Raw genomic sequence first — 27364 nt, 5'->3', positions numbered from 1 at the left:
GAAGGACAATCCCCGATCAAGTACCGAATGCACAGAAACAGCCAACTGAGTCCATGTGCATGCAGTGCTAGGTTTTGGCGCCATTTTGACAGTCCAAGCTGCAGCTGGCCAAAAAGGCCCATTGCAGCGGTCGCCTCCATTTGGATCACCAGAGAACCGTCGTTCTCTCCTCTCCCGGCCTTCAGCCTTCGTGCCCCGGGGGATGCCTCCCACAGTTGACTCTGACGGCCCCGGAGGTAAAAACCCCCAGTTCTCCTCACCGCTTTTTAGCTCCCCGCGGCGGGCGGATCCGACAGGCTGCTTGCCGCGGTTTGGTGGCCGCCCGTGGACCTTCTGGAAGCTTCTCCCACTCGGCCACTCTGGGTGGCAGGACAGCACAATGCGCTAGTCTAGTTGGTGCAGCCAGAAGTGGAACATTGTAAGTGAGCACACAAAGTGCTGGAGTAACTCAGCGGGTCAGGCAGCATCTCTGGAGAGAAGGGATGGGTGACATTTTGGATCGAGTCTGAAGAAGGGTCTCAACCTGAAACGTCACCCATCCCTTCTCTCCAGAGATGCTGCAAGATTAAACAACTCCAAACATAGACAGTTGTCTCTCTTCGTGTAAACCAGTATTTGCAGTTCCTTCCCACACATTGTAAGAGAGCTTTGTGTCCACTGACTCAGTAAATGGGGCCTACTGCTCAGTTCAAGGCTCTGTGCGGAATCTTCCTACCACACTGCCAGCCCTGTTTCTTCCGTGACACCTCCTCCATCAATCACTCACCAGGTGGTTTCTTACTTGCATCTTTGCCAGAGTTCTTCGCCCCCCAAGATCACCAGTACACCTCCATCATGGTGTACATGCCCGAGTCAGAAAAACATGGTTTGATTTGCTCTCCTTGAGCCTATGCCCAGCCTCATACTGAGCACCACACTATTATTAAAGGGACCTGAACTGAAAGATCATCTGCCCATTTCCCTCCACAGATGCTGCCCGACCCACTGAGATCCCCCAGCTCATTTATGGTTGCACAGTATCAGAGGTGCCCCCTTTTGGATAAGATGATAAGCAAAAGCTTGTCCTCTCAGGTAAATCTCTTACATTCATTTTCACAAGTTCTAGGAGGAGAATTATGCCATTCGGCCCATCGAGTCTACTCCACCGTGGATGATCTATCTTTCCATCTCAACCCCATTCTCCTGCCTTCTCCCCATAACCCCTGACACCCTTACTGATCAGGAATCTGTCAATCTCCGCCTTAAAAATACCCAATGACTTGGCCTCCACAGCCGTCTGTGGCGATGAACTCCAAAGATCCCTCTTTGTTCATGGCAACCCCTCACCCCTCCGCCGGGTCCCGGTATGTTCTCGGTGACACCCCCTCCCGCAGGGTCTCTCCTTATTCTCTGCAACCACCCCCCCCCCGGGTTCCTTTTTTTCTTCTCGGCTTCCCCCTCCCCCCTCCTCTTTGTTCTCGGCTTCCTCCTTCCCCTCCCCCCTCCCCTCCCTTCCCCTCCCCCCCTCCCCCTCCACCCTCCCCTCCCCTCCCCTCCCCCCCCCCTCCACTCCACTCACCTCCCCCACATTATGTAAACGTGTCTGGTGCTGAGATGCCCATGGCACCATCAAGATCGGGAGATCTCTTCAGTCAAACCATTCATCAGACTTGTTCCCTTGCCCCTGAGCTGTGCCCTCACGAGGACGTCCCTTGAACAGTCAGCCACGGGCCACTGAAAGCAGCGGCACTTCCCAATACTTGGCTCAGACCAGCCACCCCAGGAAGCCGTGCTCCCAACACCATGGTGTCTGTGCCAGTAACTCGTGCACCGTGCTCATGTTGACAACAATGTCCCCTGATCCTCCATCTGTTGACTATAAAGGCAACAAGCCAACTCCAGAGGACACTGCTGTGTGAGCTCTGGAGACTTCATGCTTACAGAATATCACACAGCCAAACCCCCGCATATTTGCTGCTGTTAACATCACCCATCCATGGTGTTTGATCCTAAATTAATCTCACCAATTTAATATCTGTCTTGAACACTGATCTCAACTGTAAATTAAATCAGGAAGTGACTAATGCGGAATTATCGAGATGTAACTAAAATGCCTTTGTAACCTTTAGTAGTTATTTCATCAATTATCCCCGTCCCCTAATTATCAGTGCCAGCAATGGTATTAAGTCTGAATTTTGGGCCATAATGAAGCAGGCTGATATAATTCATTGAAAATGGAGATGGGCCATTTCTCCACTCAAAGTTAGTTCAATTTTTAGGATGAAATGCTGCCAGCAATAATGACTGGAAAACGTATGGTTTTCTGGAGTTACAATGCTCTGCACCTGAAAATTACAGGGTTTGAAATGAAAATGTGAGAAAATGGAATGTAAAATATTCACGAAGAGTTTAGAGTTACAGCGCGGAAAACAGGCCCTTCAGCCCACTGAGTCCGCGCCGACTGGCGATCCCCGCACACTAACATCATCCGACACACACTCGGGGCAATTTACAATTATACCAAGCCAATTGACCCACAAATCTGTACGTCTTTGGAGAGTGTGAGCAAACCGGAGTTTCTGGATAAAAACCCATGAATGTCACGGGGAGAACGTATAAACTCTGTATAGACAGCACCCGTGGTCAAGATCGAACCCGGATATCTGGCGCTGTGAGGCAGCAACTCTACCACTGTGCCACCATGCAGTCTATGGAAGGAAATTTGAAACGAGATAACTATGCAAGATGGAGATGAAGGTAACCACCCATGTCTGACAACTGCAGCTTTGGACTGGAGTTAGTGACGGGTCCTCTTGTTTGACTGCATCGTCAGAGGTCCACAGCAACTCCATGGCACATCGGGCTGCACCAAGATTATGGTCAGACAAATATGGCATGGCTTGACAGACCTTCCAGGCGAGGCAGAGGTTCATGTGCACCTCCTCTGACCTCATCTACTGGCTCCTGTACATCGGCGAGACCAAGTTTAGAACACATACACTCGGTCCGCCAAGGCCTTCTGGATCACCTGGTTTATAACCATTTTAACTCCCCTCCCAATTCCCACACAGACCTTTTTGTCCTGGACCTCCTCCATTTCCAGAGTGAGGAACAGCACCTTATATTGCAACCTAGTTTGCAACCCAGCGGGATTAACGTTGAGTTCTTTAATCTACGGTCACTTCTACTGACACCCTGACTGAACACCCACATTCCAGAGATAACAAGACAATTAGCAGAACAAAAATAGTTCATTCAGATTGGTAGTAAGTTCAACCGGAACAACTTGGGTCAAAGTCAATAAAGGTGAATAAAAGTTAAACAAGGTGAATGGGATACACTTGAAGTAACTCTGTATCAATACTGCGGATAATCACTCTGTGGTCACACCACACCTGGAGTATTGCGTACAGTTTTGGTCTCCAAATCTGAGGAAGGACATTATTGCCATAGAGGAAGTGCAGAGAAGGTTCACCAGACTGATTCCTGGGATGTCAGGACTGTCTTATGAAGAAAGATTGGATAGACTTGGTTTATACTCTCTAGAATTTAGGAGATTGAGAGGGGATCTTATAGAAACTTACAAAATTCTTAAGGGGTTGGACAGGCTAGATGCAGGAAGATTGTTCCCGATGTTGGGGAAGTCCAGGACAAGGGGTCACAGCTTAAGGATAAGGGGGAAATCCTTTAAAACCGAGATGAGAAGAACTTTTTTTCACACAGAGAGTGGTGAATCTCTGGAACTCTCTGCCACAGAGGGTAGTTGAGGCCAGTTCATTGGCTATATTTAAGAGGGAGTTAGATGTGGCCCTTGTGGCCAAGGGGATCAGGGGGTATGGAGAGAAGGCAGGTACGGGATACTGAGTTGGATGATCAGCCATGATCATATTGAATGGCGGTGCAGGCTCGAAGGGCCGAATGGCCTACTCCTGCACCTAATTTCTATGTTTCTATGTTTCTATGTCCTTCAGGAAGTAGTTTGTGGTGAAGTGGAGAAGGGATTTGTTGTGGTGGCAAAGGAGGGAAGAAAGGGTTCGGACCTGAAACGTCACCCATGCCTTCTCTCCAGAGATGCTGCCTGACCTGCTGGGTTACTCCAGCACTTCCCCAGCACGTTGCTCCGGTTGTTGGCACCCCAGTTGTTTGGGGGGGTGGATCGGGTCCGCGCGGCTCCCGGAACACTCCCGCCACATGCGCAGCTCCCCGGAATACCAGTCAGTGGAAAGACAATACATGATTACAATTGAGCCACCCACAGTGTACAGATATACGTGAGAAAGGGAATAACATTTAGTGCAAGGAAAAATCTTATTATAGATTGTCTGAAGGGCCTGTCCCACTTGGGCGTAATTTGCGCGTAATTTACGCGACATCATTTACGCGTCACGATGCACGACGTGCATGTCATGCCGCACACGTGACGCGCGCATGGTGCGCATTATGCATGCATGGTGTGTGGTGACGTGCAGTCGCGCGCGGCGCCCCAGGATTTTGGGATGTACAAAATCTTCGCGCGCCCTCTGAGCGAGGCGCAAATGACGGCCAAGTGGGACACGCCCTTGAGGGTCTCTAATGAGATAGATCGTAGCTTAGGACTGCTCTCTAGTTGTTGGCAGGGTTGGTTCAGTTGCCTGATAACAGATGGGAAGAAACTGTCCCTGAATCTGAAGGATGACGGGACTAAGAGAAAACGAGCATTTTCAGTCACGTAGCTGTGTAAAAAGTGAAGTTACGCACCTTAATGTCTAGGCCAGTAAATATCAAATGGTACTGATGAAGCAAAATGGGAATATTACATCAAGGGCAATTGTCCAGAAGACATTAATTAGTGAAAAGTGGATTTAAATCAATGTTAAGTACACTGGGGCAGAATAGGGAGATTTTATTAAACACCCTGCCAGCTTCAAAAGTTAAAGGATCAATACTTTGAAAGTAAATGGAGTGTCTCCAGGGATACACAGTGATACAAGCATTGACTGTGCTGGAAAGGTGCAATCTGCTCTGTCTGAGAGTTACTTGTCTTCCAATGCCATTGAACAATGCAGACGGGCATATCCCAAGGTGCAGGATTAGGTGTTTCAGAAACACACTGAAGCTGCCTCACGCTGCCTCGCCAAGGGCAGCAGCATAATCAAGGACGAGTCGCACCCTGGCCACTCCCTCTTCTCCCCTCTCCCATTGGGCAAAAGGTACAGAAGTGTGAAAATGCACACCTCAAGATTCAGGGACTGTTTCTTCCCAGCAGTTATCAGGCAACTGAATCATCCTACCACAACTAGAGAGCCGTCCTGAACTACTATCTACCTCATTGGTGACCGGTGGACTATCCTTGATTGGACTTTGCTGGCTTTACCTTACACTGAACGTTATTCCCTCATCATGTATATATATATATATATATATATATATATATATATATCCAATTATACACTGTAAATGGCTTGATTGTAATCATGTATTGTCTTTCCGCCGACTGGATAGCACGGAACAAATGCTTTTCACTGTACCTTGGTGCACGTGACAATAAACTGAACGGTTTACTTGAAGCTGAGTGCAACCACTGCAGAGGCACATGAGGAAGGCCAAATGAGACCCCTTCCAATACTGATCACTAAGGTTTATAACATGTGTCATAATCCCTTACACTATCCAGCAGGAATGTTTGAGAATGAACAACTGATACCATCGTGACCTACTGTAAATATTGTCAGATAATATTAACAATTACGAGGATGTTGCAAGGACGAGAGGGCCTGAGCTATAGGCAATGGTTGAGTAGGCTGCGACCATGTTTTAGCACATTCTCGGGTGTACATCTCTTTGGACAATAATGACCAAAACTGCATCGCTCCTCAGTTTTGAACAGAGTTATTCTTTTCCTGAAACTGTTAACAAGGATATCCTCATCTATAATCTGCTTATGAGGCCAGCCTCAAAGTAGATTAGTAAAGGCCCAATGCCTGGGATCTTTTAAGAAGCAATGGTGAACTATGTTTTGGAGCATACTCTCAAGTCACCCAGCACAGGAAACCGGGTCTTAAAGGGCCAAAGGTGAGGAAATATGAAATGCCTATCTCCTTAGTCCCAGATCACACTTGATAGTTGCCGGGACGTGAGGCTATTAGATGCAAGAAGGCACTGGAGCATGGTGAAAAGAGGATTTACCTGCGCTTTTTTTTTGCAAACATAAAAAATGCCAGTGCACAACTTTAATTAGCAATTTGTGGACGAAACATAAAATAATGGTGTTTAACTTTCCAGAGGTGTCAGTACGCAATACTGTCATAAACAAAGCACCAGGATCTAGATTCAGTTACAGCATCTTCGGTCCTCCTGATTAAATTTTAATGATGCCTCGTTGTCAGCTTCACGTCAGCTAACAATGATCCATTCTACATTTTCCCTTTGATCTCCCATTTTCACACCTTCCCCTTCCACATCTCTATGTCACCCTCTCCCCTGACTCTCAGTTTGAACAAGGGTTTTGACCCGAAATGTCATCTGTCCCTTCTCTCCAGAGATCCTGCCTGTCCCGCTGAGTTACTCCAGTACCTTCCCCACTATTATCAGGCGAAGGAATGGTCTACCCATAAGCTAGGATGTTTTCCTGATCTTCCAACCTACCTCATTGCAGAGCTTGCACATTTTCCTCTGTAAAACTATAACGTTATAATGCTATACCACTATATAATACACTCTGGTATTTTCTCTTTGCACTACCTGCTATAAATTTACATGGCTTACATGGACATGCTATGATATGACCGGACAGCTTGCAAACAAAACCTTCCACTGTATCTCTGCACACTTACAATAGACAATAGACAATAGGTGCCATTTGGCTCTTTGAGCCAGCACCGCCATTCAATGTGATCATGGCTGATCTTCCCCAATCAGTATCCCGTTCCTGCCCGTATCCCCGCTATTTTTAAGAGCCCTATCTAGCTCTCTCTTGAAAGCATCCAGAGAACCTGCCACCACCACCCTCTGAGGCAGAGAATTCCACAGACTCACCACACCCTGTGAGAAAAAGTGTATCCTCATCTCTGTTCTAAATGGCTTACTCCTTATTCTTGAACTGTGGCCCCTGGTTCTGGACTCCCCCAACATCGGGAACATGTTTCCTGCCTCTAGTGTGTCCAAGCTCTTAACAATCTTATATGTTTCAATGAGATGCCCTCTCATCCTTCTAAACTCCAGAGTGTACAAGCCCAGCTGCTCCATTCTCTCAGCATATGACAGTCCCGCCATCCCGGGAATTAACCCTGTAAACCTACGCTGCACTCCCTCAATAACGTTACCTTTGCTTACAAAAAATAATACCAATACCAATATTCCCTATAATTATTCCACCCTTTTACTTGTGTGTGATTGTACTCAGGTATGGTATGGTTTGACTGGATAGCACACACAGCACTTTTTTTTCCACTGTATCTCGACACACGAATATATATATATATTCAAAGAGAGTATTCAAGAGAGAGTTAGGGAAAGCTCTTAGGTCTAACGGATTCAAGGGATATGGGGAGAAAGCAGGAACGGGGTACTGATTTTGGATGATCAGCCATGATCGTATTGAATGGCGGTGCTGGCTTGAAGGGCCGAACAGCCCACTCCTGCACCTATTTTCTATGTTTCCACGTAAACTATACACTAAACTAACCTAGATCAGTGTGGTAAGGTACACCAAATTGCCATCTCTCACTCTGTCCTGGTTCAGTTTATTACTGGTATATAGGAAGAGTTAGAGGAAGCTGTCTGGCTGTGATGCCTATATTGGGCTCCAGGGACACACAGTGGCACACTGTCTTACAGCACAGAGATCCAAGTCCGATCCTGCCCGTGGCTGCAGTCTGTACGGAGTTTGTACGTTCTCTCTGTGACAGCATGGGCTTTCTCCAGGTGCTCAGGTTTCCTCCCACATTCCAGTGACATGCAGGTTTGTAGGTCAATTGGACGCTGCAAATTGTCCCTAGTGTGTTGGACAGAACGTGTGTACGGCTGATCGTTGATCGGCGTGGACTCGGTGGGTGGAAGGGCCTGTTTCTGCCATATCTCTAAACGAAGCTCAGATCTAGCTGTATCACCCTTCCGTTGGAAAATGTTAATCTCTCTTGCCGTCAGGCTTGTTGTGTATTTGCCATCTTTTCTTTTTTTGACCTAAAACGCGTAGAAACCTTGCGTTTTGTTTCTTTCTTTTAACATTGCAGGACATTGTACCCAGCAAGCTTCCATGGTGAAACTGAGGCGCTGTTTTGCTGTGTGAAGTATAACTAGATCAGTTACCGAAAGTTGTAAAATATTGAATGGAATGCAAAGGACACAAGGTTGAAGGGGTTGTCCCAAGCCTGAGGTAATGACTTCAGTCACACAGAGGCATGTTCTTTGCAATAAAATGACTTTATTGGGCAGAACTAAATGTTCAGGGATTATGTAATGAAAGTGGAATTCCTTCTCTCAGCTCCTGCACCTCACTGACCCGTTTCCCCATATTTTTGATCACATGGCGCATATTTCCCCGCCTGTTTCAGTGTCATAATATCCCCAATACTGAAGGACCCAGGACAATTAAAGATCCACCTCTCATTTAAATTGTGTCCCTTGAAGCTGTGCCATCTGCTCATTGAACCATCCACCCTACCGAATGTACAAGATGGAGGCACAGGAAGTCCCAGCGCAAATTGAGGCCCAGCGCCAATTGCAGGAACAGCACCTCATATTTCGCTAAGGTAGTTTGCACCCCAGCGGTATGAATGATACATCATTCAATCCATTGGTAATCACCTTCAGGCCTGAATTCTAAGAAGATGATCGTGGTGCTTAAGAGGTTTTTAGGTAGGCATGTGAATATGCAGGGAATGTCGGGGTATGTGGCAGAGGAGGTTAGTTTATATTGACAACATGTTCGTCACCGAAATTGTGGGCTGAAGGGCCTGTTCTTGTGTTGTACAGTTCTATGTGATGGCTTGGCACCATCTTCTCCGAGACAATGAGCGATGGGCAATAAATGCCAAAGTTATTGGATGACAAGGTCCCTCAAGACGGTTCCACCATTCAATGATTATGGTTCTTGGACTCAACTCCATTTACCTGTGGGTGGCACGGTGACACAGCGGTAGAGTTACAGCCTTACAGCGCCAGAGACCCGGGTTCGATCCTGACAACGGGTGCTGCCTGTACGGAGTTTGTACGATCTCCCCGTGACCTGCGTGGGTTTTCCCCGGGACCTCCGGTTTCCTCCCACCCTCCAAGGACGTACAGGTTAATTGTAATTGTAAATTGGCCCTAGTGCGTGTAGAGAGAGATATAGAGATATGCCATATATTGTCACTATACATGTACAGTGAAATTGAAAGCTGCTCGTACTCAGTGCATACATATAATTTAGTACAAAAAACAAGAAACAGAAAAACAAAAACAGAAGGGAGAAGGGAGGGGGGGGGGGATAGGTGCACAATTCTGCGGCGCTATATACATATATACAGATGGAAGTCCGGGTGTTGGGCTGTGAAGTCAGTGCATTTGTGAATTTGAATTAAGAGTAGTTATAATTTTCGGAAAGCAACTATTTCTGAGTCTATTTGTCCTGGATTTGATGCACCTATAGCCTGGTCAGTGTTAATGTGTGGCGATCAGTGGTCAGAGCCGACTCAGTGGGCCAAAGGGCTTGTTTCTGTGTTGTATCCCTGGAACTGCAATGACTAGTTAATCCATTATTACTCTCACCTGACAAAAGGTCTGACAGAGGGTCTCGACCTGAAACGTCGCCCATTCCTTCTCTCCGTAGATGCTGCCTCACCCGCTGAGTTACTCCAGCATTTTGTGTTTCCCATCAAAAGGACTGACAATCAGCAATCATTTCTGCATTGTTCACTTTAATTCTAAACTAGTCCCATTTGCCCGCATTACATCCATATTATTCTGTGTCTTATCTTTTAAGTGTCTGTCTAGATGTCTCTTAAACACAGTGATTGTATCTGATTCAGATCAGGGAGCTTCGATCGTCCCGACTGCAGGAGAAAAGGAGGGAAGTAGATAATACGTTATTGACTTCCATCACAGTGTGCTATGGTGGATGTTTATGTTGATTTTAGTTACTGCAGAATATAAAGTTGCAGCTACAGAGAAAGTGCAGATTGAAAAAATGTGCAAAGGATGAAATGAGGTAGATTGGAGGTTTGGGGCTACACTGGGGCAGTTTGCGTCTAGTCACAGTGTGCTATGGCGGATGTTTATGTTCATTTCTATATAGTTGTGTGTCTTGTTGCTTTTTTGGTATGAATGTATGGCTAATCAAATTCTTTACGTTTTTACATACTTGGCTAATAAATTCATTATGATTACAATTACAATTCCACCACCTCCTCTGAAAGCGAGTTCCAGATATCAACAACTTTCTGTACAAAAAACTCTGTGCAAATAAAAGTCCCTTCAAATTCCCTTTCAAGACTCCTTCCTCTCATGTAGAGCCTACAGCCTCTTGTTTTTGGTAACACAACCGCGGTAAAATAGTCTATCTACATTCTCTGTGCCTCAGTCTGGTCATTCCTCAGCCTCCTGACACCCCCATTGCAAACATGCCAAGCCTGACCAAGCTCTTCCCATAACTAAAGTCCCTCAGTCCAAGCAACATCCTGGTGAAGGTACACAAAAAAGCTGGAGAAACTCAGCGGGTGCAGCAGCATCTATGGAGCGAAGGAAATAGGCAACGTTTCGGCCCGAAACGTTGCCTATTTCCTTCACTCCATAGATGCTGCTGCACCCGCTGGGTTTCTCCAGCTTTTTTGTGTACCTTCGATTTTCCAGCATCTGCAGTTCCTTCTTAAACATCCTGGTGAATCTCTTCTGCACCCTCTCCAATACAACCACATCCTTCCTACACAATGCGTACAATTCTCCAAATGTTTTAATTTAGTTTACTGTCATGTGGACCGAGGTACAGCGAAAGATTTTTTGTTGCGTGCTAACCAGTCAGCGGAAAGACTATACATGATTACAATCAGGCATCGACAGTTTACAGATGCATGATAATGGGAATAGCTATATCCTTTATCATAAAGGATCAACAAGGTCATACTAGTGTTTTGGAAAGTTGCCATCCCAATATACATCCCAAATTTGATATTCTATGACCTGACCCATGAAAGCAGGCAAGTCAAATGCTTTCTTCACCACCCTGCACACCTGTGATGCTGCTTTCCAAGAACAATGGATTTGAACCATCTATATACCTCTATTCAACAACAATGGACTATGGAAGACCCAGACATGAGGGGGGGGGGGGGGGGGGGGGGGGGGGTGGGGAGAACAAAGGGGGACCTGGCGTGGGTGGGAATTGGTAACTTTCTAAGTGCCCTTTACGGGCGACTATTTGCATACCTTGGGCATGCAAGCAAAGAATTTCACAGTGACTCGTCACAATAAAGTATTCAATCCAATTCAAATTCAATTCAATTCCTTAGCCCCGTCTCATTCACTGTATGTGACGTGCATCCATTTGAATGCACCATCTCGGGATTATTGCTATCTTCAAAAGCAGATGACATCTGCAGTAATTTCAGCCTGAGACAGCACAGCACCAATCATGTTTAACTAATTATCTTTATAATTTTTATTCCGAGCATATGGCTTGCTTTCTAATTAAAGATGGTTGAAATCTTTATAAAATTGCATTTTATCTCTGCTGATTGTGCCGGTTATTAACAGTTATTAAGTTGAAAGAGTTCTGGGAATAAAAAAAACAGGGTTAAACGTCAGAATCTCTGGAGAACGTGGATAGGTGACGTTTCGGGTCGAGACCCTTTGAAGGGTTCTGACCCGTAACCACATCCATCCATGTTCTCCAGAGAGGCTGCTTGCCCCCGCCAAGTTACTCCAGCACTTTGAGTCTTTTTAAAAAATAAACCAGCATCTACAGTTCCTTGTTTCTGCAGGGTAAAATATTATTGTCCTGAACCAACTCTTAAACCTGGCACAAAATACCCAAAGGTGTCAAAGAGGGATAAATACTGAATAAACATGAATACAAGAATGAAACATTCCTTGCTGGAAGCTTTTGCGTGAAGATGTGGATTTTAAGAAGAACTTTACATCTGATAGATATCCGAATAACATAAGAATTATAACCAAGGCCATTGGACTTCGAGGATTATACTATGTGTTTTTTCCCCCACTGTGATTTATATATTTAGCAGTGCCAGAAATCTACAAAGACATTTCCATCTACATTCTATTAAACCTTCAAAAATATAGTCTCTGCTGCAGCCAACCCGGGCAGGAAAACGTTGAAGAAAGCCAGTGCTATCAAGATGACACCCTTCAGCAATAGTGCTCTTTGTCAGTGCACTTCCGCTGTAATTTCTCAGCACTCAGCTCTGCAAAACCATTCTGTAGCGATCTAAGTAATCGCCGTGGCCTTAATAGTGTTATTTCCACCTGATTTAAGCAACATTGTCGCAGGCATCAAGGAAGTAGAGAAACCCGCTGATTTATAATAGGAGCAGAACTGCCACGATTAGCATTTCGACTATTTTGATGGATTGGATGGATACAGCGTGGAAACAGGCCCTTCGGCCCATCAGACACATGCCGATCATCGATCACCAGTCCACACTAGTTATATGTTATCTCACTTTCGCATCCACTCCCTACATACTGGGGGGGGGGGGGCAATTTTATAGCGGCCAGCAAGCCAGCACGTGGGAGGAAACCGGAACACCCGGGGGAAACCCACACCATCACTGGGAGAAGGTGCAAACTCCATATAGACAGCACCCGTGGTTGGGATCGAACCCAGGTCTCTGACGTTGGGAGGCAGCAGCTCTACCACTGTGCCACCCTATTCACCCTATTTCTGTGAGGCAATGGGAGATGTTTGCTCCACCATTTCCTGGGAGGTGGAGTGAGATACCCAAAAGATGCAACAAAGGATCATAGAATTGTTATAGCTTAGAAGAAGCCATTCAGCCCATCGAGTTATATGCTGGGCCTAATAGAGCAATCTCATCAGGCTGTTCTCTCACTGTAACTCTGTAAATTGGTCTCTCTCAAGTGCCTATATAACTTCCCTTTAGAACTTAATCTGATTCTGTCTCCATTGCTGTCCAGTCAGTGAGAGGGTGGCATGGTGGCACAGCAGTAGAGTTGCTCCCTCACAGCACCAATAACCCAGGTTCAATCCTGACCTCAGGTGCTGCCTGTGTGGAGTTTGCACGTTCTCCCTGTGACCACGTGGGTTTTCTCCAGGTGCTCCAGTTTCCTCCAAAGATGTACAGGTTTGTTGACTAATTGGCTTTGGTAAAAAAAAAATCCATAGAGTGTAGGATAGTGCTAGTGTACAGGGTGATTGGTGGTCTCGATGGGCTGAAGGGCCTGTTTCCATGCTGTATCGCTGATGTCTAAAGAGTTTCAGGAAATAACCATTCTGAGGTAGAATGTATTTCCTCACACGATCCCTGTATCTCTGCCCAACATTTTAGGTCTGAGCCACCTGCTAGTTGAAACTAATAGGAGAAGCTTCTTTCTATTCATCCTATCCAAGTCATCATCTCCCGCTCCTCCTCTCAGCTTTGATTACTTCAAGAATAAAGCTGTGGGCAACATAGAGGAGCAGCTGGTGGAGCTGCTGCCTCACAGCGCCAGAGTCCCCCATTTTGACCCTGACCTCGGGGGCTGCCTGTGTGGAGTTTGCACGTTCTCCCTGTGGCTGCCTGGGTTTCCTCCGGGTGCTCCGGCTCCCTCCTGCATCCCATCGCGTGCAGGTGTGTTGGTTAATTGGCCCTCTGTAAATTGCCCCTGGTGTGCTGGGAGCGGATGAGAAAATGGGATAACATAGATCAAGCTTGAACGGGCGATCGATGGACAGGGTGGAATCGGTGGGCCGAATGGCCTGTCTCCATGCTGTACCTTCGAACTAAACTAAATAATCTGACCTTCCCTGCTTGAACCTGGTAACGGAACAGAGACTCACAAGAAATTAGGAGCAGGAGTTGGCCCCTGAACGGTTCCCCGCCCAAACTCAATCATACCTGATTCACTCCAGCACTCAATACCTCTTCTATGCCAACTCCCCAACCTATCAAAAAAATCTACCTTATCTTAAATAAACCCCAGTGATCTAGCCACAAAACCCACGGAAGTAAAGAATTTCCGAGATTTACTGGCTTGGAAGAAGAAATTCCTAGACCCTTATCCTCGAGTCATACAGCATGGAAATAGACCTTTTGGCCCAACTTGCCTATGCCAACCATGATGTCCCATCTACACCAGTCCCACCTGCCCTCGTTTGGCCCATATCCCTCTAAACCTTTCCTATGTGCTTATGTATCTTGCTGCTTTTTTGTATGACTGTTGGCAAATCATATTCCTTGTATGTTTACATACTTGGTTAATAAATGAATGACAATTATCCATGTGTTTTATATGTTGTTACAGTAGCTGCCTCAACTACCTCCTCTGGCAACTCATTCCATGTACCCAACGTGTGACAAAGTTGTCCCTCGGGTTCCCAGCTTTCTCCCTTCACCTTAAACCATTGTCCTCTGGTTCTTGATTCCCCGAAACCCGGGTAAAAGACTCTGTCGTTTACGCTGTGCTCTGTGTGTCGACGTAATTATATCCCCACCTTCAAGACCATCCCCCTATCGGACGCAGTTCAATGTCCACCCAGTCTTGCCCCCTTAATAAGATCACCCTCATTCTTCTGAACTCCAACTACTTTAGCCGTTCGTGATCGGACAACTATCTCAACCCAGGGGTGGCCCAAGTGAATCTCTTCTGCACTACCTCCAATGCCAGTACATCTTTTCGAACACAAAGGGCCCAAATGTGTGTACAGTACTTGAGGTGCTGCCTCACCAATACTCTGTGTAATTATAATACTTCTCTATTTTTAAACGCCAATGAGAGCAGCAACGTGGCGCAGCGGTAGAGTTGATGCCTTACAGCGCCTACAACGCCAGAGACCCGGGTTCGATCCCGACTACAGGTTCTGCCTGTTTGGAGTTTGTACTTTCTCCCCGTGACCTGCGTGGGTTTTCTCCGAGATCTTCGGTTTCCTCCCACACTCCAAAGATGTACAGGTTTGTAGGTTAATTGTAAGGCTTGGTATAAATGTGAAATTGTCCCTTATGTGTGTGTAGGATAGTGTTAATGTGCGGGGATCGCTGGTCGGTGCAGGCGCAGTGGGCCGAAGGGCCTGGTCCCGCGCTGTATCTCTAAAAAAAATTCCCTGGCAATAAAGGCCAATATGTCACTTGCTTTCTTAACAATTTGTTACATCGGCTTGGTAACCTTTTATGTTTCACGTACAAGAACACTCGGATCTGCCAGTTCCCCATTTATCTGCTGTGCCTCCATCTAGATACTAGTCATATCCACAGTGTCACAGAGTCATATGGTGTGGAAACAGGCCCTTCTGCCCAATTTGCCCATACCGACAAACATGGCCGACTTGCCCAGCATAGTCTGACTTTGGATCTTCTGACCTTAAGTATGATTGTGCTTTGTATAGTAACATTTTTACTGAACAGTTTCTGAAAAGTAATTTCACTGCACCTTGGTACATGTGACAATAAAATACAATTGCGCCATTTATTCCTCTTCCCACAGTTCCTGGTCTCACACGCTCCTTCATGAAACTTCATTACTCCAGGTTTTTCCCACTCACTTAACCTGTAGCAAGGTCCAAATATCCTCATCTCTGGAACTACTCGCTAGAATTTAGAAGATTGAGGGGGGATCTTATAAAAACTTACCGATGCAACTTAAAGATGCAGGAAGATTGTTCCCGATGTTGGGGAAGTCCAGAACAAGGGGTCACAGTTTAAGCATAAGAGGGAAATCTTTTAGGACCGAGATGAGAAAAACATTTTTCACACAGAGAGTGGTGAATCTGTGGAATTCTCTGCCACAGAAGGTAGTTGAGGCCAGTTCATTGGCTATATTTAAGAGGGAGTTAGATGTGGCCCTTGTGGATAAAGGTATCAGGGGGTATGGAGAGAAGGCAGGTACAGGATACTGAGTTGTATGATTAGCCATGATCATATTGAATGGCGGTGCAGGCTCGAAGGGCCGAATGGCTTACTCCTGCACCTATTTTCTATGTTTCTACAATACAATACAATACAATACAATATGGTTTATTTGTCACATTGCACATAAAGTGCAAGTAAAATGAATATGTCAGCAGTGGTACAATGATAAAGAACACACACAAAAACACAATAAAAATTTAACATAAACATCCACCACAGCATTCATCACTGTGGTGGAAGGCACACAATTTGGCCAGTTTCTATGTTTCTATGTTACTCTAACAAACGCATTAAATGCCAACCTTTTCATTGTGCTGTGCCCAGTCCATCTTTGCATTATGCCGCTGGCAAGGAAATAAACAGATGCACCTGGAGAAAACCCAGCTGGTCACAGGGAGAATGTACAAACTCTGTGCAGGCAGCCCCTATGGTCAGGGTTGAGCCTGGGTCTCTGGCACTGTAAGACACCAACTCCACTGTTGCACCACTGTGCAAGTTTGAAGAAATAAGTTGCTGCTAAAGCTGGAGAGTGCCTTTTAAACCAAGTTTAAAAAATGTTAAAAATGTTAATATTATTTCTAGTGATCTTGTACAGCGATTTTTAATTTTTTTTTAAATCTTGTTTCTCTGGGTAGCTAATTAAGTTATTCCATCGGATGGAAGTTGCATTACAAACCTCCTTGTACCTCTGTGCAATGACAATAAAGATATATCATATCATCATCATCATACATGTATCAGTGCCCCATGAAAACCCGTCTGACTCCCAAATTGCATTTGAAGTTGGAAAGCTGATATCCGATACCTGCCCCATGTGAGCAGACTTTCATCTGGAATGGTTTTGGTGTCCACCCCATGAGAGCCAAAAAGGTTTGGCCTTGACCTGATACACAATTCCCGTGACTAATTTCGAAAATAGGAATGACAGCAAGTCACACCCTCTCGTGATCACTCACCATTGTACCGTGGCCTACTGAGAAGTTCTGTTTCGTGTGCTATCCCGGCAGCTAAAACCATCCAGGAGGTATGTCATACAGTGCAAAAGAGAAAATAAACGGAGTGCTGAATACAATGTAACGATAGACACAAAATGATGGAGTAACACAGCGGGACAGGCAGCATCTCTGGAGAGAAGGAATGGGTGATGTTTCGGGTCGAGACTCTTCTTCAGACTGAGAGTCAGCATTACTCCAGCATTTTATGTCTATCTTCGATTTAAACCAGCATCTGCAGTTCATCTTTAGTGTAAACCAGCATCTGCAGTTCCTTCCTACGCAGAATATAAAGTTACAGCTGCAGAGAAAGTGCAGATTGAAAAAATGTGCAACGGATGAAATGAGGTAGATTGGAGGATTGGGGCTGCACAGAAGCAGTTTGCGTCTAGTCCAGGGGACTAGAATGCTTACATATGTTCAGCTCCCTTTACATCTCACTGAATTCACTGCAAAATGTATTAGCTTAGTTTAGTTTAGTTTACAGATGCAGCGTGGAAACTGGCCCTTTGGACCACGCCAACCATCGATCACCCATACAGACTAGTTCTACGTGGAGGAAGGAACTGCAGATGCTGGTTTACACTAAAGATGGACACAAAATGCTGGAGTAACTCAGCGGGACAGGCAGCATCACTGGAGGGAAGGAATGGGTGACATTTCGAGTGGAGACCTATTCCTTCTCTCCAGAGATGCTGCCTGTCCCGCAGACTAGTTCAATGTTACTCCACTCCCTACACACTAGAGGCAATTTACAGAGGCTAATTGACCTACAAACCACACGTCTTTGAGATGCGGGAAGAAACTCTAGCAGTCAATGGTTAGTTTAGTGTCATGTCTACCAAGGAATAGTGAAATACATTTTTTTACATATAGATCAGTGAGATTATTGCCACTACGTAAATACAATCGCCGATTAAAAACCCTATGCATAGAAACAGCCCATTGAGTCCGTATTGAAAGGTCGCCAGATTTTGGCACCATTGTATCCAGTCCTAGCTGCAGCTGGCCATAAAAGAGAACGTGCAAACTCCGCACAGACAGCACCCGAGGTCAGGATCGAACCCGGTCCTGGGTCTTTGGCACTCTGAGGGAGCAGGTCTACCAGTTGTTTTACCATTACACTATTGTGTAACTGATTTTTTAAAAGCTAAAATAAAAGCAGGTATTAATTAAAGCAATGTGCAATAGTGCAGAGATTCTGTTGTCTGGCACGACCAAAATCCCGAGGGTGCCAGATTATCGGAGTCTGGAACATCGGTCCTCCAGCTATTCAATTAGAACGTGCGTGCTTTGTACTTCACCCTGATCTTAAAGAACCTACAGTCACAGTGCACCTTAAAATGTTCCATTGGCACAAAATGCCTTCAGGAATGTGACCTTCCGATTTCCACAACAATATTGCTTCCAGAATTCCCTTCCAAATGATCTTGATAAACCTTCTTGCGATGGATTCTCCGACCCGTCTGCAGGGCACAGCACAGGAAGGATGCAGTGGGACGCGAGAAGCAGCAGAGGACATTCACAAGAATGGTGTCAAGGGCTGAAGAACTCTGCATGCTGCGCCTTCGATGTTAAAGTCAGTACCTTGTTGTTGAAGACCCCTGCTCCAAATAGAGTGCATTGTTCAGTCAGAGCCAACTTGAAACGTGTCAAAGCCCAGGTGGAAACTGCAGTAGTCCAGGTGGAGTCTGCAGATGCCCAGAGTGAGTCTGCACTAGCCCAGGTGGAGACTACAGTAGTGCATTTGAGGACGACAGTAGCCAAGGGACAACTGCAGTAGCCAGGTGGAGTCCAGGTACAGACTACACTAGCCCTGTGGAGTCAGCACTAGCCCAGCTGTGGATTGCACTAGCCCAGGTGGGGACTACACTAGCCCAAGTGGGGACTACACTAGCCCAGGTGGAGACTACACTAGCCCAGGTGAAGACTACACTAGCCCAGGTGGAGACTGCACTAGCCCAGGTGAAGACTACACTAGCCCAGGTGGAGACTGCACTAGCCCAGGTGGAGACTACACTAGCCCAGGTGGAGACTACACTAGCCCAGGTGGGGACTACACTAGCCCAGGTGGAGACTGCACTAGCCCAGGTGGGGACTACACTAGCCCAGGTGGAGACTGCACTAGCCCAGGTGGGGACTACACTAGCCCAGGTGAAGACTACACTAGCCCAGGTGGAGATTACACTAGCCCAGGTGGGGACTACACTAGCCCAGGTGGAGACCACACTAGCCCAGGTGGGGACTACACTAGCCCAGGTGGAGACTACACTAGCCCAGGTGGGGACTACACTAGCCCTGGTGGAGACCACACTAGCCCAGGTGAAGACTACACTAGCCCAGATGGAGACTACACTAGCCCAGGTGGAGACCACACTAGCCCAGTTGGAGACTACACTAGGCCTAGGTGAAGGATTCCCAAATGGAAATGAGAAACCAGAAATGACTTGTGATACTGAGCAGGTCAAACAGATTCTGTGGAGAGGGAAACAGAGTTAACATTTCAGGCTGTTAACAGATGCTCTCTTTCCTGTTGCGTATTTTGTGGACAAGAATCAATAAATGTCATGCTGGAGGAACGTGGGGTTGTGATCTATCAAGTCTAGTTGAAGCAACTTGACCTGAACAATAGATGGTCTATTTCCCTCCACAGTTGCTGCCTGACCTGCTGAGTTCCTCCAGTTGCTCTCACTTTTCTTTTGCTGCAGGTTCCAGCATCCACAGTCCCTTGGGCCTCTCTACATTTCAAATCTGAGTTGTCCGCAACTAAGAATTGTTACATCAGTGTGGGTATCGCTCTTAAAAATTGGTGAAAGCAAGAATATTAAAATAACAGTACAGGTAGGCCAATTGGTCTCCTGAGCCTACTCTGCCATTCAATACTCTCATGGCCAATCCAATCTTGTCCACAACACTGTTTTCCCCTTCTCTCTTCATTTGCCTTGTTCCTCTCATCACTTAAGGGTCTGTCACTGACTTCACCTGGACAGCTCTCAGGAGGTAAAGGGTTCCAGAAGTTCACAACCTTCTAAGAGAAGTCATTTCTCCACACCTCCATCTGGTTTGGGAATTGCTCTGCCAAGGACAAGAAGGCTCTGCAGAGAGTAGTGCGTTCGGCCGAACGCACTATGGGAACTTCACTCACCCCCCTGCAGGAACTATACAACAGGAGGTGCAACTCCAGCGCAAATAAAATCATGGGAGACTCCTTCCACCCCTGCAACGGACTGTTCCAGCTGCTACGGTCAGGCAAACGCCTCCGTTGCCATGCGGTGAGAACGGAGAGGTTGAGAAGGAGTTTCTTCCCAGAGGCCATTCGGACTGTAAACGCCTATCTCACCAGGGACTAACTCTACTGAACGTTTTTCCTTCCATTATTTATTATGTAAAAGAATATGTGTGTTATGATTGTGTTTATAATTTGTTTGGTTGTTTTGTTGTTTGTCTTTTGCACAAAAGTCCGCGAGCATTGCCACTTTCATTTCACTGCACATCTCGTATGTGTATGTGACAAATAAACTTGACTTGACTTGAAGTGGATGACTGCTTATTTGGAAACTAGGCCTGTACTTCCACCTCCCCCGCTAGAGGAAGCTCCTTCTCAGCACACATCCTGTCATGAGCCTCAGAACCTTACCGGGTGTACAGCCTGTGAATGATATGGTTTGACAATTACATGTCAAATATAGCGCCTTAATGGTAGGGATATTGTCCTAGGACTCAGTATCATCAACTTCTCCTGGACCACCCATGTTGAAGCAACGACCAAGAAAGTACACAAACCTCCTTATTTGGCGTGTCCCCTACAACTCTCACCAACTTCTACAGATGCACCATAGAAAGCATTTTATCAGGATGCATCACAGCTTGGTTTGGGAACAGCTCCATCCAAGATTACAAGAAATTGCAGCGAATTGTGGACACAGCCCAGACCATCACACAAACCAACCTCCCTTCTATTGACTCTGATTATATCTCACGCTGCCCCGGCAAGGCCAGCAGCAGAACCAAGCACCAGTCTTACCGTGACCACCACCTCTTCTCCCCTCTCCCATCACGCGAAACGTGTAGAAGAGTGAAAACGCACACTTCCAGATTCGGGGACAGTTTCTTCCCAGCTGTTATCAGGCAACTGAATCATCCTACCACAACCAGAGAGCAGTGCTGAATTACTATCTACCACTTTGGTGACCCTTGGACTATCATTGCTCAGACTTTGCTGGCTTTATCTTGCATTAATTGTAATTCCATTATCATGTATCTAGATTCAAGATTCAAGGTTCAAGATTCAATTTATTTGTCATTTGGACCCCTTGAGGTCCAAACGAAATGACGTTTCTGCAGCCATACATTACAAACAAATAGACCCAAGACACAACATAATTTACATAAACATCCATCACATTGCTCTGATGGAAGGCCAAAAAAACTTATCTCTCCCCTGCACCCCCCCCCCCCCCCCCCCCCGATGTCAGAGTCAAAGTCAAAGCCCCCGGCTGGCGATGGCGAGTGTCCCGCGACCATTAAAGCCACGCCGGGTGATGCAAGGTCGCACACCGGGTTCTTGATGTTAGAGCCCCCGGCGTGCGCTCGCAGAGTCCCGCGGCCATTCCATTCCAAATCTATGTCTCGATTGTAAACATGTATTGTCTTTCCGCTGACTGGATAGCACAACACAAAAGCTGTTCACTGTACCTCGGTGCACGTGACAATAAACCAAACTGAACTGAAACTTTGAGAGAATGCTAATGTTCGGCAGCTTATTCTACTAGTGGATTGGAAGAATTCTGTGGAGGCATTGTTGGTGGCATCTCTCCAGTGGTTTACAGAACCTGTTGTGGGTGGTCCAAGCTTGAGGAGCCTAAAGTAGGGCAGGATCATTGGTGGCTAGCAGACTGTGGGTTTTACGCCAGTTTCGATGTGTTGGCCTTCACTCTTCATCCTCGATGAATCATCAATGTTTTCCCTTAATGAGAACGGGCTCCCAACATATGGGGAATGGTGAAGACGGCCACAAAGTGCTGGAGTAACTCAGCAGGTCTTGCAGCACCTCTGGAGAAAAAGGATGGGTGACGTTTCGGGTTGGAACTCTTCTTCAGACTGAAACTGAGCGGGGGGAACTGGAAGTTAGGAAAGGCCAGTGCCGATCAGGTTGGGCGATAGATGACCAAGGAATGGCAGTGCCTATATTGGCCCAATGTTGCTGGGGAAGAGGTGATAATGAAGGGATGCAGGGATACAGTGGAACTAATATGCCGACTAGTGTGGGGGGTGGATGGAGAGCACAGGAATGCAGGGGTTACTTGAAATTAGACAAACCAATGTTCATCCCACTGGGTTGTAAACTGCCCAAGCAAACTATGAGGTTCCCAGGTCTTTATTGTTGACCTTTATTGTCAATGGGCAGGGTTTTACAGTGAGACCAGATGGGAGTAGAAGACCTTTGCTTTGCGGATGTTGAGGTGAGTTCCTCATATGCTTCAGAGAATATTTCCACACTGCATCTCTCAACCAATTATACCTCCTGAAGAATTCCAGAGAGTCACAACACCTAAGATGTACCGAGATGAACATTTGAATTGCCAAGACATAGAAGGCAACAAACCAAATGCTGGCAGATAGGATTATCAATTGAACTGAATTGAATTGACAGATACAGCAGCATGGAAACAGGCCCTTCGGCCCACCAATCCACGCTGTTGAATGATATCCCGTTCACACTAAATCTATGTTAATCCACTTTCTCATCCACTCCCTACACATTTGAGACAATTTTAATCTACAAACCCCACCGCACACATCTTTAGGGTGTGGGAGAAAACCTGAGCACCCGGAAGAAACCCACGTGGTCCCAGGGAAAATGTACAAACTCCACACAGACTGCACCAGAGGTCAGGATCGATCCGGGTCTCTGGAGCAGTGAGACAACAACTCTACCAGCTATAGTGTCTACTATACTGTACTAGGTTAGTCAAGAGAGAAGTGTTTAATTGTCATATGCACTGGGACAGGAACAATTACATTCTTACCTGCTGGTGCATTACAGGCACATTAAATGCAACAACGCAACAAATAAATAAGCAGACGTAGTTAGCTAATGTGTAGAAGGAACTGCAGGTGCTGGTTTATCTCCTGGTTCACCTCCGGGTTTACCTCCTGCACCTGTTTTCTATGTTTTTATGGATGAGCAGGAAAAATGCAGGAAAAATGTTCCCAATGTTGGGCGAGTCCAGAACCAGGGGCCACTGTCTTAGAATAAAGGAAACCATTTAAGACTGATGTGAGAAAAAACGTTTTCACCCAGAGAGTTGTGAATTTGTGGAATTCCCTACCACAGAGGGCAGTGGAGGCCAAGTCACTGGATGGATTTAAGAGAGAGTTAGATAGATAGAGCATAGGGGCTAGTGGAGTCAAGGGATATGGGGAGAAGGCAGGCACGGATTATTGATTGGGGACGATCAGCCATGATCACAATGAATCTATGTTTCTATGTTTAATCCAAAGATAGACACAAAAAGCTGGAGTAACTCAGCGGGTCAGGCAGCATCTCGGGATAAAAGGAAGAGGTGACATTTCGGGTCGAGACCCTTCTTCAGACCAAGAGTCAGGGAAAGGGGCACAGTAATTTTTTTATTATTATTTTTTTTTATTTATTATTTTTTTTAATGATACTGCCTGTAAGGGAAATTCATTTTGTTGTCTCAAATTGAGACAATGACAATAAATTTGAATACAATACAATACAATACAAGTAATGTTCTGCATGGACGTGGCGAGCCCAAGGGCCAGCTTCTGTGCTGTGTGACGAGATAGCCTTTTAGCTTGAGAGTCAATGAGAAGATCAACCCTCATGCTCCTGACACAGAGGTGGGTGAACACAGCTAATTGAGTCTCAGTGGATGGAAATCATGCGTTGGGACCGCACTTGTGATCTAAAAACGATTATACCATCGCTTATTATGTGAAAGTAGGAGCAGCAATGGGAATTGACAACAATAGTTCAGGTTTGTGAAATTATCACTCGGGGATAAAGGACAGGTAATCCAATATTAAACACGTGAGTGGCACACAAATTCACCCTCAGGGCCACTTGCTATTCCTGTGCAGAGTTAGGGGAGAGGGCTGGCGAGGGGAAGAGTCCAATGCAAGGTGCGCAGAAGGGCAAATGCAAGGAGAAGCAGCAGATAAGGAGGACAGAAAGACACTCACAGGTAGAGAGAGAGAGAGAGAGAGAGAGCGAGAGAGAGAGAGAGAGAGAGAGAGAGAGAGAGAGAGAGAGAGAGAGAGAGAGAGAGAGAGAGAGAGAGAGAGAGAGAGAGAGAGAGAGAGGGAGAGAGAGAGAGAGAGAGAGAGAGAGAGAGAGAGAGAGGGGAGAGAGAGAGAGAGAGAGAGAGAGAGAGAGAGAGAGAGAGAGAGAGAGAGAGAGAGAGAGATAGAAAGAGTGAGAGAGAGATAGCAAGCAACCTAGACAAGGTTGCCCGATAGCCAGGCACATAGCAATCCAGAATGTAAAGTTAGCTAATGACCCTAGTGAAGACATTATTCATTCTGTTCTCCAGATACAATTATGAGCTGTGAAAATGCAAACGGAAAGCAAAATGCTTCAGCCCGACCAGACACTCACCCTGAGCCCATACTTTATAACTGATTGACAACAGTTATGTAAGAGTCTCCAGCAACCAACGTATGTTTCCATAGAAACAGCAATCTATCATGCTTTAGCTAACGATTATCTATATTCTTTGTTCCAAAACGCCTGCGTTTCTGCGTAGGGTCTGTGTGTGTGTGTGTGTGTGTGTGTGTGTGACCACACATGTGTTATGTTCCTGCACACACACACACACACACACGAATGATGTTATATAGGGCGAAAACCCAACACGATCGCATTACTACGAACTGGGTGAATTAAATCAGTGCAGCCTCTGATTTCACTGCGGTAGTATGCCGAGATACCGGTTTAGGGCTTAAGACATTGGCAAATAAAAATGCAATGTGGTCCTCCCGATGTTACATTGGGGTAGGCTTTCTATATTCAAGGTGCTATTTAAATCAGTCGCTGATATGTTACTCAATCAGTCAGTGAATCCTCACACTTCAGCTAATGATAGGGTTTTGCTGTACATCTTAACATATGGAATTCTTATACAGGCCAATCCCTTTCTGCACCCCATGTGTAGACACACGATTTCACTTCACTGAAGACCTGATCTGTCCACTGAAAATTCACAAGTACTGAACACAATCCCAGATACGGAACATATTTGTTATGAAATAATGATATTAAGTCGCCTTCCATCTCATGTCAGCTCGTGTTTGACGTCTATGACCTCAAAGTCCCATATCAACTTTTTGTTTTAAATGTAAAAAAAAATGATAGCGACTGTAATAAATACCGAGTCTCCCAGGTGCTTGGTCTAGCCTTACCAGATAAGCCCCGACCGTTCCCTGAGCCAGCATCAATGCGCACTCCGAGATCAGGAAGATTTTGATGTTGGAGAAACAAGATTTCTTCTCGCCTTTTTGGACATTTTTGGCGCCGCTACTCCTCAGTTGGCCACTCTGCATTCTCTCAGGCGCTTTCCTTTCTAATCACACACACACACACACACGCACACACACAGGCAGAGAGAGAGAGAGAGAGAGAGAGAGAGAGGACTGGATGCTGCCACGGTCTCTCTTGCCTTCTCAGTCACACCGCTACCAGATTCTGCTCAGCACTGGCATCCTTCCATTGTCATCTCATTCAGGACCTCCTCCTCTCCAAGATACAGGACAGCCTCCTCTCTCTCTCTCTCTCCCCGCACTCTCCCTCCCTCCCTCCCTCCTCCTCCTTCACTCTCCCCGAAGGAAGGGTGCTGGCATCTGCGGAAGAGGCATGTTAATGCCCGCGCTGCTGAGACTGGATGCTGCTCCTTGCATCGCCCTCACCCCCCTCTCTCTCTCTCTGTATCTCAGATAGCCTTACTGACGATAAGGAAGCCGTCAGCAGCAGCAGCCAGCTCCTTAATTCTCCCTCGACCGCCACTCAGCCGCTTCCTCAAGCAGGAAAGGCGGAGTAAGAGGGAGGGGGGGGGGGGGAGAGAGAATGGTCCTGCAGCCAAACACGCAGTCACCTGTAACACGCAGCCTGCAGCTCATGTCGTGTGACATTGGGGGGGTTCTGTTAGTTTGGGATTTGCGTGCAAGGGCAGGATATGTGTGTGTGTGTGTGTGTGAATCTATGTGTGTGTGTGACTGTATGCGTGTGTATCTGTGTGTGTGCAATTATGTGTATATGTGTGTGTGTGTGTCTGTGTGCGCATGTGGCTGTGTATCTGTGTGTTTGTGTATGTATCTGTATGTGTTTGTGTGCGTATGAGTGTGTGTATTTGTATGTTCGCGTGCCTGTATATGTGGCATGCATGCATGTGTGTATGTGTGTGTATGTGTGTGTGTGTTTGTATGTGTGTGTGTGTGTGTATATATGTGTATCTGTTTGTGTGTGTGTGTGTGTATGCATGTGTGTGTGTGTATGTATGTGTACGTGTGTATGTTTGTGTGTGTGCGGGTGTGTATGTGTGTGTATGTGTGTTTGTGTGTATATGTGGTGTGTGTGTATGTATGCGAGTGTGTGTATGTATGTGGGTGTGTATGTATGTGTGCGGGTGTGAATGTGTGTGTGTATATATATATATATATATGTGTATGTGTGTTTGTGTGTATATGTGTGTGTGTGTGTATAAGTGTGTGTGTATGTATGTGTTTGTGTATATGTGTGTGTGTGTATGTGTGTGTGTATATGTGTGTTTGTGTGTGTGTGTATGTGTGTATGTGTGTGTGTGTTTGTGTGTATATGTGTGTGTGTGTATGTGTGTGTGTGTTTGTGTGTGTGTGTATATGGATGTGTGTATGTATGTGAGCGGGTGTGTATGTGTGTGTGTGTGTGTGTATGTTTGTCATCTTTCTCTGCTGCCCACTCCCCCGCCACAGTGAAGAAGAGAGAGGGGCATCAAGTCTGGTTAAAGCCAGAAAAACGCGTTGTCATTTTCCACTGATCTGAATGATGCATGCGATCTAAACAGCAGAATACCCAAATACAGCAAGCTCCAAATATAGACACAAAATGCTGGACTAACACAACCTCCAAATAAATGCTACTTGAATTTAATATAGATAACTGCCCTGCTTTGAGATTCAAAATGAATTGATTCCATTTTTTTTGTTCGATTATTTATTTTATCAATTATCAATACTCAAAAAATGCCCAAAATCTCCATTTGAAAAAAAAATCTTCCGTTGGCAAAGTTGACCATTATGAACGAGCTGACACCATAGCTGCCGGCAGCAGCTGCTGCTATTTCTCTGTGTCTGTGTTCT

At 46.0% G+C, this 27364-nt stretch overlaps 1 protein-coding gene across 1 annotated transcript in view; it reads right to left on the bottom strand.

The window, feature by feature from the left end:
* The window catches only part of slco3a1a (solute carrier organic anion transporter family member 3A1a), a 158139-nt gene extending 132328 nt beyond the window's left edge, over positions 1–25811 (bottom strand). The window contains exon 1 of the mRNA XM_055661471.1: positions 25433–25811. Within this exon, the coding sequence (XP_055517446.1) occupies positions 25433–25573 (141 nt within the window). The 5' untranslated portion in view covers positions 25574–25811. The remainder of the gene's footprint in view (positions 1–25432) is intronic.
* Positions 25812–27364: the final 1553 nt, after the last annotated feature.

Source organism: Leucoraja erinacea, chromosome 33 (genome assembly GCF_028641065.1).
Source record: "Leucoraja erinacea ecotype New England chromosome 33, Leri_hhj_1, whole genome shotgun sequence".
NCBI lineage: Eukaryota > Metazoa > Chordata > Chondrichthyes > Rajiformes > Rajidae > Leucoraja > Leucoraja erinaceus.
This window is presented reverse-complemented; position numbering and strand designations above follow the sequence as displayed.